Source organism: Hemicordylus capensis, chromosome 3, assembly GCF_027244095.1.
Source record: "Hemicordylus capensis ecotype Gifberg chromosome 3, rHemCap1.1.pri, whole genome shotgun sequence".
Classification (NCBI taxonomy): Eukaryota; Metazoa; Chordata; class Lepidosauria; order Squamata; family Cordylidae; genus Hemicordylus; species Hemicordylus capensis.
Window position 1 is genome coordinate 184,999,024 of NC_069659.1, and position 14,159 is coordinate 185,013,182.

The 14,159-nt window shown below is 46.3% G+C and overlaps 1 protein-coding gene across 3 annotated transcripts in view; it reads right to left on the reverse strand.

Moving 5' to 3' along the window:
- OLFM4 (olfactomedin 4) overlaps positions 1–14,159 on the reverse strand; it is a 121,014-nt gene that overhangs the window by 26,181 nt on the left and 80,674 nt on the right. For all 3 annotated transcript variants that reach the window (XM_053304691.1, XM_053304692.1, XM_053304690.1), the window contains one exon: positions 6,951–7,103. In XM_053304691.1, coding sequence (XP_053160666.1) covers positions 6,951–7,103 — 153 coding nt within the window. The remainder of the gene's footprint in view (positions 1–6,950; positions 7,104–14,159) is intronic.

Sequence of the window (14,159 nt, forward strand, 5' to 3'; positions counted from 1 at the left end):
CAGATGCTGATCCTGAACAGACTGCTCACTCATGAGAGTATAAAGCCATGGGGATACACTCACAGCTCATGAGAAGGACCTTCTATGGGGACAGGGGTATTGGGCAGAATCATTAATAATGTGTGACACACACACCCCTTGTCCCATGGACCAATCTCTCACAAGAGTGTCAAACCATCAGAGCCGGAGGGCAGAGGCTGCCCAACTAGGTTGCTCTATAAAAGCCAGCAGGGGGACAGGTACCCCACCAACAGCTCTCCCTGTCTTGGTGACTACCACCAAGAAGCTGTCAAAGCATGCCCTCTGCCAGCCCATCCAGCCCATCCACCCTTGCTTGTGCCCCCAAATGGTGATCCCAGTCTCCTGGAGTAGCTGGAAACTGGGGCTTCCCTCTCCCGTGATTCCCTGCAGTGGCAAATCTGCATACGGCACGACACTAGTCTAAACCTGGAAAATCTGAATGAGAGTAAAGTTCTGTCCCCAAACCCGGTGTTTTTCCTGTCCACATATGCGGCAAGGCTCGGACACATGGAGCATCCAAATCTCCTTTGGGTCCATGAAAGGCTTCCCAGTGGAGGAGGGAGTTGCAGTGCAAAAGTTCTATTGTTGAGTTGGGGCCCCATGCAAGTGGGGGCCCCCTTTGTTGGGTTTGCTCAACTCATGAGTGTGCAGTCCGATGGGAGACTGGTGTTTTACCCCAAGGTCCTTGTCAGTAGACTGGCCCTCTCATGAGAGTGCTAGTCTCTTGGCAACAAGCCACCAGGGGAGCAGGAGTGTGGTTTGGTCTGCATGGAGTGCTTTGCTGGGGTGAACCCTCACAAGAGCATCCTTGGTCACAGTGGGCCAGACCTGCCCCCCAGGAACCTTTGCCCTCCCTCATATACATATCTCCTCCATCATGTTCCCCTCCCTTTCCTAAGTAAAAAAGAAAAGAGTGCCACCCCCCCACACACACACACCCCAAAATTGTGCATGTGAGAGACAGTATTGTTTCAGGGCTCTTAGGATGGTGGTAGTGCAATCACTGTCAAAAGAAGCGCTGGCATGGCATGGCATTTAAAGGGATTTAAATACCCTATCTATGCCATGCTTGGCATGCCCCCCTTTAGATCGTGGCCAATGGCAGCCACTCTACTGACGTGCCGATGCCTTGCCCACAGACTTGCAACATGAGCACTATGGAACTTGCTGGGATGTGGCCTCGGCACACCAGGAAGAGGGAGGAGTTGCCCTGTCCTGAAGCCGGAGATGCCGGACTGCTGTTGGACATCTGCAATGTGATTCATGTTTCAAATTAAAACCACGAGTCCAGCAACTTCCGGTCTTGTGTTACGTGCGAATGCGGCCAATGAAAGTGGCATAAGGCTAAGGAGCTTTGCTTTAACTTGGATGCTTCATGGCATCATGAAATTGTTTGTCACACAGCTTCATAAGGCAGAGGGATAGGGGGGGTTTTCTTTCCCTCCCCCCCCAAATATTTTTAGTGGGAAAGGGAGAGCAACAAACTATTATTGCCCTTCTCTTCCATGTGAGATGAGCAACCCTTTGACCACTTTTCATTTGCTGTTCCCCATAAGCTGCCTGCTTGCCATAATAACAGGAACATCCCCTGAGGTTACAGTAAAGGCAAGGCTAATCTGTCAGTGGATTCTGTATCCACACAGACCCAAGGAGCAGTGCATTTTCTCACCAGTAATTCCAGTTTTGTACTCAAAATAGGGCTATCAGCCAATTGTGGAATTGTTAGTTGATGAATCATCTGCCCTTTAACCACTTTTTTTGCCAATTACATTGAAATAAATATGCATTGGGCTAAAGCTCCAATATAGGTGCCTTTGGCTTGTTAACCTGCAACCTATGCTACGATTCATTGTAGGAAATGCCATTTTAAATTTTTCTTTCTTTCTTGCCCTGTTACACTGACAGGCCAGAACCCAAATAGAATCATACAGCTGGAGGAGAGCTGGTCTTGTGGTAGGAAACATAACTTGTCCCCTTAGCTAAGCAGGGTCTGCCCTGGTTGCATATGAATGGGAGGCTTGATGTGTGAGCACTGTAAGATATTCCCCTTAGGGGATGGAGCCGCTCTAGGAATTGCATCTAGGTTCCAAGTTCCCTCCCTGGCAACATCTCCAAGATAGGGCTGAGAGAGATTCCTGTCTGCAGCTTTGGAGAAGTCACTGCCAGTCTGTGTAGATAATACTGAGCTAGATGGACCTATGCTCTGACTCAGTATTTGGCAGCTTCCTATGAGGGGGCCTTGTAGCTAATCTAGTTCAAGCCCCACCTCAATGCAGAAATCTGGAGCAAGATCATCTGCAACAGATAGCTGCCCAGGCTCTGCTTGGAGACGTCTAGCAAGGCAGAGCCTACCCACCCATCTCCCCTCAAGGAAATTGATTCCATTCTTAAAATGGCTGTTGTTATGAATGTTCATGTACTGCTTTTCAGCTAAAGAGTATTCAAAGCAATTTACATCGAAAACTGCTCTTACCATTAAGAGGTTTCTCCTAATGTTCAACCAGAAGTCTACCCTCATAACATAACATAAGCCCAATCGATCTAATCCTGTCCTCTAGGGCAGTAAAGAAGAAGTCTTGGTGCCAAGGAGATAGCAATGTTGGAGTGGCCCCCCTGGGATAAAAAGTGAAGTTGGGTCCCGGTCCCCCGCCGCCTTCTCCCGACAGGTGTGAGGGGTAATGCAAAGAGCAAGCTGTCACCTAGCCAGCAGGAGCCCCCATCCTCATGGATCCAGGACAATTTATCCCCATCATGCAATTCTAGCTATGCCCCTGCTTTGTCCTCTTCTCGGTGACAGCCTTTCGGGTCTTTGAAGAGTGCTATCCAGGCTAAACATACTCCATTCCTTCAACCTTTCCTCACTGGACTTGTTTTTCAGAACCCAGGCCAACTGCATTGCCCTCTTCCAAGCCCATTCCAGTGTGTCTGCATCCTTCTTGTGCAACACTGAGGACAGGACATAGTACTGCATGCAAGTTGTGACTAGTGTGGACGATCTGGAGCTATCACTTGGACACAATGGTTCTACGAATACAGCCTAATTTGTCTTTTTTTTAAGCTTCATCATATTGCTGCTGACTCAAGTCCAGCTTGTGTTTGACTTGTCATCCTAAGGTCCCATTCACTTGTGCTACTGCCTAGTCAAGTGTCCTCCATTCTATACCTGTGTATTTGAATTCTTTCTTTTTCTTTTTCACCGCAGTGCCAAACTTTGCATTCATTCATTTTGTTTGTCCAAACCTAGTTTTCCATTCTGTCAAGCAAATTTTGAATTTTATTCCTGTCTTCTGAGGTGTTAGTTATAAATCTGCCCTCCCAGTTTTGTTTCATCTCCAAATTTATTGAGCACACCCATCACCCCTTCATCTAAATCATTCATTAAATGTTGAAGAGTATTGAGCCAAGGATGGAAGCACTCATTGAGGATCTGCACATGATCGGTGTGTAGAGCCTGCAGGATTTGTGCTGGGATAGTGGGCTTGACCCACTCTCCCCACACATGATCAAGCCCTGGGTGGCCAAATTGGCTGCCCACACAACTGCCGGCTCTGTCACGGAGCTGGTAGGGGCGGCGAGGATCATGGCCCGCTAAGCACCTGGAAATCCTAGGATGCCCCGTGTGAGCGTGCGGGGCATCCCGGGGAGACCCCCAAGGCTGGGAGGCTTGCTGTAGCTTCCTGGTCAGGGGTCTACTCATGTGTTGCCGTGGTGTGTAGCTCCACTAACCTCGTTTTAGGGGACGGGTTTGTAGGCAGGCTAGCCGCCATTGAACCACCGGGCTCACTCACGAGCCTGGTGGTTTTCACAATGGGGGGAAACTGGGCTGGGCTCCCTTAGCCCAGTTTCTCTCCATTGTGAGAATCACCTTCCTATCTCCCTCTAGCTTAATGAGGAACCTTTGATGGCTGTTTGAATCAGTGGTGTAGGGAGGGCATAGGTGACCCATGACCCACCCACCCCCGGCAGCAGCACAGTCCCTGATCCAGCAGCCCATTGAGCCCTGCTCCTACCACTCAGTGCAAGTGCATGTACCACTGGGTGCTGTACATACACAGAAACCACCTGAGCAGTAGGGACAGGGCACACTCCCTGTGGGGTGCTGGATCAGGGAGCATGCCGCTGCCACTGCTGCTGCCGCCGCCACCATAAGAAGACTGCTGGGTACACGTGGCAGCGAGGGGAGTAAGGCACCATGGCAGAGCAAGTGAGGCGGGTCCGGAAATGAGCAGGGTGGCCCCAGAGGCAGCGCATCATGTGTTATTGGGACCCTATTACAGCTCCATCCCTGCTTTAAATTCTGTTTTCCAACCAGTTGTGAATCCACTTTACAGTATTATTATCTAGCCTGCATCTGACCAATTTGCTAACCAAAATATCATAGAGAGGTTTTTCAAATGCTTTGCTGAAATCAAGATAAATTGTATCCACAGCATGCCCACAATTCACTAAGCCAGTAACCCAATCAAAAAAAAGAATTAAGATCTGTCTGGCAGGATTTATTCTTGACAAATCCATGCTGACGTCTACTAATCACTGCTTGCTATTAAGATGTTTAGAGATTGTCTGCTTTACCATCTGCTCTAGCATATTCCTTGATAGCAAAGTCAGACTGACTGCTCCTGGATCCTCCTTTTCCCCTTTTTGAAATTCAGACAACATGAACCCATTTCCGGTTTTGTGGAAGCTCCCCTGTGCTTCAGGATTTCGCAAAGATGATAAAAATCCCAAGAGTATATCAATAAGTCCTTTTAGTGCCCTAGGATGCAGTTTGTCCAGCCCTGAAGATCTGAACTCATTTAAGGTAGAAAGACATTTGCTGAATTTATCTTGAACTGCAATTCCGATTCCTCACCATTCACACTGCTTTCGTGAGGATGCACGCACTTCTCCTTTTGGGAGCAGACTGAGCCAAAATAGAAGTCGAAAAGCCCACCTTTACTTTGTTAACCATTAACATTTCAGGATTTTCACCGAGCAGCAGGCCGGCACTGCTTCCAACACTGTTTTTCACTTCCCTCTTACTTCAAACATACCTGGGAAAGCCCTTTATGTTGTTTGTAACACTTTTTGCCAGCCTCAGTTCACTTAGAGCTTTAGCTTTCCTAACACAGTCCCTACACATGTGGACTACTAGTCTGCATTTGTCCTGGATGACCTGTCCTTCCATTTCTCATCAGTCTTCCCCCCTTCTTTTTTTCAGCTCATCACTATGCTTTTCGTGCAGCCACATTGGCTTTTTAAAAAGATATCTTCCATTTGTGTTTCTCAATGGAGTTGCCTGTGATACACGTGTAGTAACTTCATTACTATTAATTCTTGCTTCTTCATCAAATAAACAAGTGGGCCCTTAACTCACAGCCCCACTGATTAAAATTAGCCCTTGTTGATAAATTATTCAAAGCTGTAAATGCTAAATTGACCAATTAAACTGATTAACACTTACAATCCTGCTAACCCAATATTGTCAATAGCCCAGAAAGAGATCAAAGGTTGCTTAAAGTAATCAGGAACAACCCACAGGGATGTTCCCCTGCACAAACTCTGTCAGAGCAAAAACAGAACCCTTGCTGACCTTTAGCTGTGAAACTGCTTAAATATGAAATGCTTCTGACACATGGTTGCAACCACAGATATTTATGTGTTTGGAATCAAGAGCCAAAAGCCAATTCATACTAACTTCAGCATGGGGTGTCAGCATATACAATCAACTTATCCAATTATAATACACTTACAAGAACAGTATGGCTGACTAAAAACTATAACTGCCACAGGCTGAACACATAAACCCCATTCTCACATAAGGTGAAACCGGAGTTGAAGGGACCAGAGGTTGCCAAATCTGAAGGTCTGAATGCATGAAACTCTGGTCCTGCATGGTGAATGACCTGAGGCTTTGCTCTCCGAACTTCAATTTGAACCCTCGGGTTGTAGTGAGTTTTGCCACTCCTACCTGAGGTTTACAGCCACCTGCAGTATGTCAAAATGTGGAACTGCAGGATTGGTGGTCTGAAACTGGATTTGAGGGAGGAAGCTCCTCCCTCTCTCCAGCTGTGATTGGCTGTGTGGGCTGCCCTTCATGCAAGAAGGAAGCTCACACAGCCTGTTCCCCCTCTGCTCTGCTGTCTCCCTGACTGCAGAGAGCCTCCGTTATTATGTCTGAATGCAGACAGGAGAGCAATGTAGGAGCAGACTGCAGGATCTGCGGCTCCATGTTACGTGTGAATGGGGCCATTGTGTGTTCAGAACTCTGGGTGTTAAAAGGAACTGTTTACAAGGGACCTTTGGCAAGCTGCCTTCTGAAAAAAATAATGGTGTATATCATATTAATGTCCCTGCCCGAAAAGAAACAGCAGTGCGCCCCCAAGGAACTCTGAGTATGTAGAAAGTGCCTTGCCTTCAAGCTACCGAAACAACCAAGCAATGGGAAGGCAGCAGGAGGGTGAACTACCTGTTGCGGGGTGTTTGCCACTGCTCTTACCCACCTCTTCCTGGCACTGCCTATAGCTCCTTGGCTCCCCATCTCATTGCATTGTGCACCTCTCTGCCCTTCCCATTCTCTTTTCAGTTTTCCTTCTATCTCAGGCCTCTCCACTAGACCACCACCGTCCTTCTCCCCTTCCCTCGCTTCTCTTGCCTTTCTTAAGCTCCTGCCCCTTCCTTTCCTAGATTTCTGGTTCATCTACCCACCTAAGCCCTTCTGCCTGCCCTTCCCCTCTCTGACATTAGGGCAGCTCAGCCAATTACTGGCAGAGTAATTGAATAATTCATCACCACCACCATGACCACTATAAAACTCCTTATTGCATTACAGTATTGATAAGCAATCCTTGTGCTTTATCTCTCACACTTGGACTTCCACAGATATTGACAGCAGAGTTCTCTACTATTATCCTGTGCTCTCATTTGAAAAAAAATACAGAATTGCTTACTTTGGAAAGCTCAATGTCAAATTTCACAGAGAGCTGTTGGGCTAGGATTTCAAGCTTCTCCACCTTCTTCACAGGAAACGTGGTGTCTGGCAGGTACACAGAGCACTGACACACTCCATGGGCATCCAAAGAGCCAGTCACATTGGCAAAAGGCTGTAAGAAGAGCAGAGTTTGGAAAATGTCAGTTAGCCACTTGGAAAGTAGGGTTTTTCCCCCCTCTTATGGAAGCTGCCAAAAGAAAAGAAATATAGACTTGTAAAATTACAAAGAGACATAAACAAAAGCTGTTCATAAATTCAATTATCTTAAGACAAGCCTTGCCATTTGCTTTGTTGAAAGCCATTTCTAATTTGCACCCATGTTCAAAGGTTGATGTCTTACAGGCTCAATTTGTGTATTAACAGTTATCAATGAAACCACAGAATCAAAGATGGGTCTATAGAGCCTCTAGCAGTTGAACTACTGAACTGCTTTTGGGGATCCTTTGTAAGAAAACATATATTTCTCAAAATGACTCCAGCTCAGCCCTCACTTGAGTGGTTGAATCGCTTTGCCTATTCCAAAAGAGATTGGGCAAGAACAGAGTTGGTGGCCCAGATATAGGCTGAATTTGGACGTAATATGAAACCAGTGGTCCCCTTACCTCAGGTTTCTAAAACCGCACGTCCAAATTCAGCAAACTGGAGTTAAGGGCAAAAAGGGACCTGCAGTTTCCCTTGCCAAACTCCACCCTTAATTCTGGTTTTGCTGTGCCAGCATTACATCCTAACACTGGCCCCGCAGTTTCGGCCCCACGAAACTGGAGTTGATTCAGGAAGCTCCTCCCTCACTCTGGCCCGATTGGCTGTGCGGGCTGTCCTTCTGTCAAGAAGGAAGCCCACACAGCCAGCTCCCCCACCTCTCTGTAGTCTTGCTGACTACAGAGAGGCAGCTCTCCCTGTCATCCGAATGCGGAGGAGAGAAAGGTGGGAGGGGGGCACAGAAGCGCAGTGCCATTGGACCTGCAGTTCCACGTTCTGTCTGAACAGGGCCATAGACTCATCTCACTGATGGCTTTCCTGCCTCTTGCATCTGCTGCCCTTGCTCTGTACTAAGGTTCCTTTAGGCAGCTGAAAGGCATAGCCCTGCTTCTCCAGCCCTTGCCCAAGTGCCTGTCCCCCTGCCCCAGTCTATGGCAGTGTTGCATATTCTTAGGATATGCAACACTGTGCCACATCACTTCTGCCCCAACCATATTTATTTCTGCTTGGGTTCATCATACTGTGAAACCACCAGTTCTTGACACTTATCATCCTCATGATTGTTTGTGTTATGAAATAAATTACCGCCATCGTTTGGTTGCTATAACACTGTAGGGATCCCTCTTTATTTCTGTGCTTTTTTCTTTGTGCTTCTTCTTTACCCTCTTCTTGTGCTTTCAAGACTGAAGCAAGTTCAAAGTGAAGAAAAGAGGCTGGATAATTAGGTCAGCAATTCCCCAAAGTGCTCCCTAACTCATCATTTTATAATTATTGCTGCTGTTGTTGCTGTATTGTTGTTGTTATTTGGTATGAAAGGAAAGCCTGGCCCTACTCGCTACCCCCTCAAACTGAACACTGCCTCTAGGCTCAAGAAGGCAGTGAGGAGTAACACTTCTCCCCCACCCCCAGACTAGGAACTGGAGAACTCCATTTTCTAAAAAAGCAACTAAAGGGCCTTCACTCCCTGGCCCATTCCCAACACTGATCTTTACTGTGGGGGAGGAAAGTGAAGCATATTGCTCTCTCCCTTAAAACACTGGAGGTGCCTTCAGGAGAGGAAGCAAATACACTGCTCCACATACTGTCAACGCATAGTGCCTCTGAATCTGACTTCACTTTACACACATCCCTTGAAAAGTAGCCAGGTTCCCCACTGCTGATAATTCTCAAGGCTTCCCCAGAGACAGGCAGAGCAAGCTGGAGGGGATGGTAGCGTCGCTGCCTTTTTGCTTTCCTTTCTCTGCTAATTTTGTGTTTACTTCAAGGCTAATTGTCCCTGCTCCTCGATTAGCTGCTAAAGGACAGACTATAAGTATCCCTCCTCTCTCACAAAACCCCTTCATCTCTACTAAAGCGAAGACTGTGAAGATGACCCTTTCCCACAGGGCCTAGGGTCTGGCACAGGAACTGTGGGATTCCTGGTTTTAATCTATTTGATCCTGCTGCTCTTTTTCTTTTCTTCTTTTTTTTAGTGTTTTTGTATGTGATTTGATTTATCTGATTTACTTCTTCGTACTGTACCTGTGAATTGTCTTGGATATATTTTAGGAAGGAAACCAGTATCGAGGTTTTAAAATAAATAAGATAGAATAATGACAAACAATGGATGGTGAAAGACAGCCAGAGCTCTAGGATCCCTTCCAGCTTTCTCTGCCAGAAGGAGCCTTCAGAATTCTCAGTAGACAGAACCTGGCTTACAGATGGCTACTTTTCATATGATGACGACGACAACGACAACATCTAATTAGAGATGTGCAAAATGTTTCAATGTTGGAACATTTCAACCTGAAACGGACCACTTTGAGTGTTTCGAGCTTGAAACAAAACAACCCAGTTTCTAGTCAAAACATTCTGGCATTTCAAACACCAAAAATGTGGCTGAGGTTGCTGCAGCTGGGTTTATGGCTATGCTTGCTGCTAAGGGTGCTGCTGTGGCACTTGTGCCAATGACATTACTGCAGCGCAGGCAATGTGGTGGCAGTGGATTCTGGGTCGGTGATTCTTTTTGGGTTATTTATAGACTGCATTTGAAATGTGTGTTCTGTGTTGGGAGGGACAGATTCCCTTTTACTGTATGCTTATGTGGTTTTTTTTCAAGGCAGGGTTGCAAAATGCATTGCAAATTGCAATGCAAAACTTGTATGCACTCTGTGAGTGCAGCTTGTTCCAGCCATTGGGAACAATGGGGAAACTTGAAACACCCCATTGTTCCCCATGGGTAGTTCCTAGGGACATGGGTTGGGTGGCAGGGCATGATGGGTGCCCTACCATTTTACATAGGAAATGGGCAAGTGGGCAGTTTTTAACAAATTTTTAACTCCTCCCTCCAAAAAAAACCCATAGGATCCTGTGGGGAAAGGTTAAAATATTGTTTAAAATCACCCACTTGCCCATTTCTTTTGTGGGTTGGGTGGTAGGTTGCACCCATCATGCCATGCCACACAACCCACTTTGGTGTCCCCAGGAGCTATCCATGGAGAACAATGGGGTATTTTGAATTCCCCCATTGTTACCTATGGCTGAAACACTCAAAATGTTTTGAGTTCTGTTCCATCGAAACAACCAGTAAGACCACTGTTTTGATGAAACGTTTTAGCCATTTGCATTTCTTTTTGAGCTCAAAACAAAATGCATAATCTGTTTCATGTGCATCCCTTCTTCAAGCCAGCTTCTAAGTCAGTGGAAGCTGGGCCATCCTGTGTTGTCGAGATGGTTGGTATTGCCTCACTGCAACCTTGTCTCCAGCGGCTGGTGCAGCTCTCAATTTTTCCCACAGGAATCAATGGGAATGCATCGGGGAAGTAAAGGTATGGATTTGGAGACATCACCGGAGTGGTGGGTGGGGGGGTCAAAATCTCCTGGTGAGCTCAGCCATTGAGAATCAATTCCACCCCTATGTGACAAGTGATTAAGGCAGTGGCTGAGAGACTGAACTAGGAATCAAAAAAATGCAAATAAGGGAGGAGAGCTGTCCTTGTGGTAGCAAGCATGAACTGTCCCCTTTGCTATGAGGGGCTGACCTAGTTGAATTTGGATGGGAGACTACATGTGAGCACTTTAAGATATTCCCCTTAGGGGATGAGGTCGCTCTGGGAAGAGCACCTGCATACTTGCATGCAGAAGGTTCCAAGTTTCCTCCATAACATCTCCAAGACAGGGCTGAGAAAGACTCCTGCCTGCAACCTTGCAGAAGCCGCTGCTAGTCTGTCTAGACAATACTGAGTTAGATGGACCAGTATTCTGACTCAAAAGGCAGCTTCCTCTGTTCCTGTGTTCTTAAGAAGTCCCTCAGCCATGAATGCACTTGGTGGCTCCGAGGCAAGCCACTCCTTCACACACACCCCACTAAAATTTGGGGATAATCATATCCCCACTACCCTATGGGGATAATAATGCTCGCTTAACACACATGGTTGTTTGTAAGGACTGCAGCAAGATAATGCATGGGAAGTGCTCTGAACCCTGAAAGGTGCTATGCAAATGCTACGTATTGTTCTCATTTGCACAGTCCCATCCTGGATTGTGTTTCTTCTTCATGCTAGAGTGTGATGGAATGTTTGTGGCTAAGGTGGGCTAGAACGGATTGCTCAGACTGAATCAAAATGTAGGCATGCAAGGTTTCTTTGCCATTATTTGTGAGCAACAGATGTGTTTATTCTCATCCAAAATATTCTGAAATTCTGGGATTTGTTTTTTAAGAAGGAAAACACACCCTGCTTCACCATTCTGAAAATCTTGTGGTGCAATAAGAGGCAATAGGAGCAGCAGCAACCTTAGAGCAAAAGGGTATTATTATTATTATTTATTCGATTTCTATACCTCCCTTCCAAAAATGGCTCAGGGTGGTTTACACAGAGAACTAATAAATAAATAAGATGGATCCCTGTCCCCAAAGGGCTCACAATCTAAAATAAACACAAGATAGACACCAGCAAGAGTCACTGGAGGTACTGTGCTGGGGGTGGATAGGGCCAGTTACTCTCCCCCTGCTAAATAAAGAGTATCACCATGTTAAAAGGTGCCTCTTTGCTAAGTTAGCAGGGTATGTATGTAAACAGCTTCCCCTGAAAAGCATGCCACTGCATTCAGAATGAGTCAGAGGAATGCTTTGAAGTGACAGCAGTTGTTTTTAAAAAAAACCCTGAATCCTCCACAGATTTGTGAACTAGGGAAACTGTGTACATGCAAAAGAGAATAAATTCACTGGAGATTCCAACCTGCTCCTTACTCTCCTATATGAGTCATATTATGCAAAGTAGCTACAGACAACTGTACAGCAGGCTCTGTCCTAGGGCTTTTTGTCCAGATGAGGGAGGCTGCCAACTGAATAGCTCGCTACCCTACAAAGGTATGGGGTGCTCTTCAGATTGCACAGGTCTGATCCTGCTTTGCTGGACACTGAAATATTTGGCAACAAATCACTAATGTATGGGATTAATTATCACTATTACTGCTACTAAGCCACCTAATGGCACAGTGGGAGTGGGGAAGCAAGATGTTGCTGATTCAAATCCCCACTGGTATGTTTTCCAGACTATGGGAAACACCTATATCAGGCAGCAGCAATATAGGAAGATGCTGAAAGGCATCAGCTCATGCTGTACGGGAGGAGGCAATAGTAAACCCCTCCTGTACGCTACCAAAAACAACCGCAGGGCTCAGTGGTCGCCAGGAGTCGACACCGATTCGACGGCACACTTTACCTTTACTTTACTACTGCTAGTATTACTACTTCTAACACCACTACAGCTATTACTAGTTATATACCGCATTTCAAGGAAATGTTTGCAAAGCAGTTTACATAGAAAAAATAATAATGTAAGTTGTTTCCCTGTCTTCAAAGGGCTCACAACCTAAAAAGGTAGACCACAGCAACAGCCCCTGGAGAGATGCTGTGCTGGGGTTGAACAGGGCCAGTTGTTCTGAACTTGCTAAATATAAAGAGAATTTGTCACTCTGAAAGGTGCTTCTTTGCCCAGTTAGTTGTGTCACAAGACATTAGTCCCTTTCACACCTTTCTCTGTGCCTATATTGTAGGAAATGCATACTGCCGTCCACCTTCACCGGCCACTTTATTTTTATTTATTTATTGTTGAATTTATATACCGCCTTTCATTAAAAACAATCTCAAGGCGGTTGAAACTTTCTGCTGAAAAGGCAGAGACTGAGGGTGGGGCCAGCAGATGAATGGAGATGAGGGCAGCAGCACCAGAGGGTGCAATGCCACGCCCCATTCCATACATTCAGGCTACAACAAGGAGGAATGGAGAGTTGTGAAAGAGGCTACTGTGATGACCCTGGGATAAGGTTTTTTAAAGGTTAAAATATGGTTAGACAAATGAACAGAGGGCAAGTCTGTCTATTTTGTATGTTAGCTACCTCGCTTATACTCCTTAGTATTTTTTAAATATCTTGTATTTCTTAGATCCTCATTCCATTAGTCTTCCCACTAGAGCTGTAATAATCTCAATCGCATAGTTTATAGTAGTAATACATGTAACATTGATTTTCATAATAATCTGATTGCCCTATCTACTTTACTGTATTACAGTATTATAACCTGTGCTGGCCTTTGACCGTAATCAAGATGATTGATTGATTGACTTATTATCACTCATGATCATTAAACAGAGCTTCCATGTTCAGACAGAGTCAGTATACTTCTAAATACCAAATGCTGGGGACCAAGACCAAAGGATGACTGTGCCCTGATTACAAATTCTTCAAGCCATCTGAGTAGTCACTCTTGGAACAAGATGGACTTTTGTTCTGACCTAGCAGGGGAGAATATCACTGGCTTCACCTTTGGGGGCATTCCTTGCCCTTCAGCCAGCACCACTGCTGGTTGTTGCAGACCAGGCAGGCAGCATGCATCCACCTGTCAGCCTGTCTCTCTTCTAATTGCAGCTTCTCCAGGACCAGCTCTCTCTCATTGCCTCTTCAGCACCCAACTTGCCTGCTTTGTCCTCTCCAGTTCAGGAGGAGACAAAGTGAACAGGCTGGGTGTTGGGGAATGAGCAAGTGAGCCGGTGCTGGAGCAGTGGCAATGAGGAAAACCAGACAGGCTAGTTGGTGAAACCGGCGAATACACGGTTATTCACTGGCTAGCCTGCAGCAAGCAGCAGTGTGGATTGGGAGGGCATTGTGCCCAGAAGATGAGGGAGAAGGGATGGTGTCAGGGCCAGGCTCTAGTCCAAGGATTAGGGCTGGTAAGGTGGGGGGGGGGGTCAGGACAACATATTGCATGATTTGCCTCAAGCGGCAAACGGCACCCAGCTAGCTCTGCTTCTTGCAGAATTGCCCCTGTGCAGATTAGGGTTGCCAACACTGCATTGGCAGAAATCAGGACAAGGACTCCGAGGGGGCGCGCGGGGGGGCATGTCCACCTAGGGGCGGGGCTTGTTTTGTTTTTGTTTTTTACTTTTAAAGCCATCGTGGAGCAAGATGGTGGTGAGAGCTCACCTCTTCC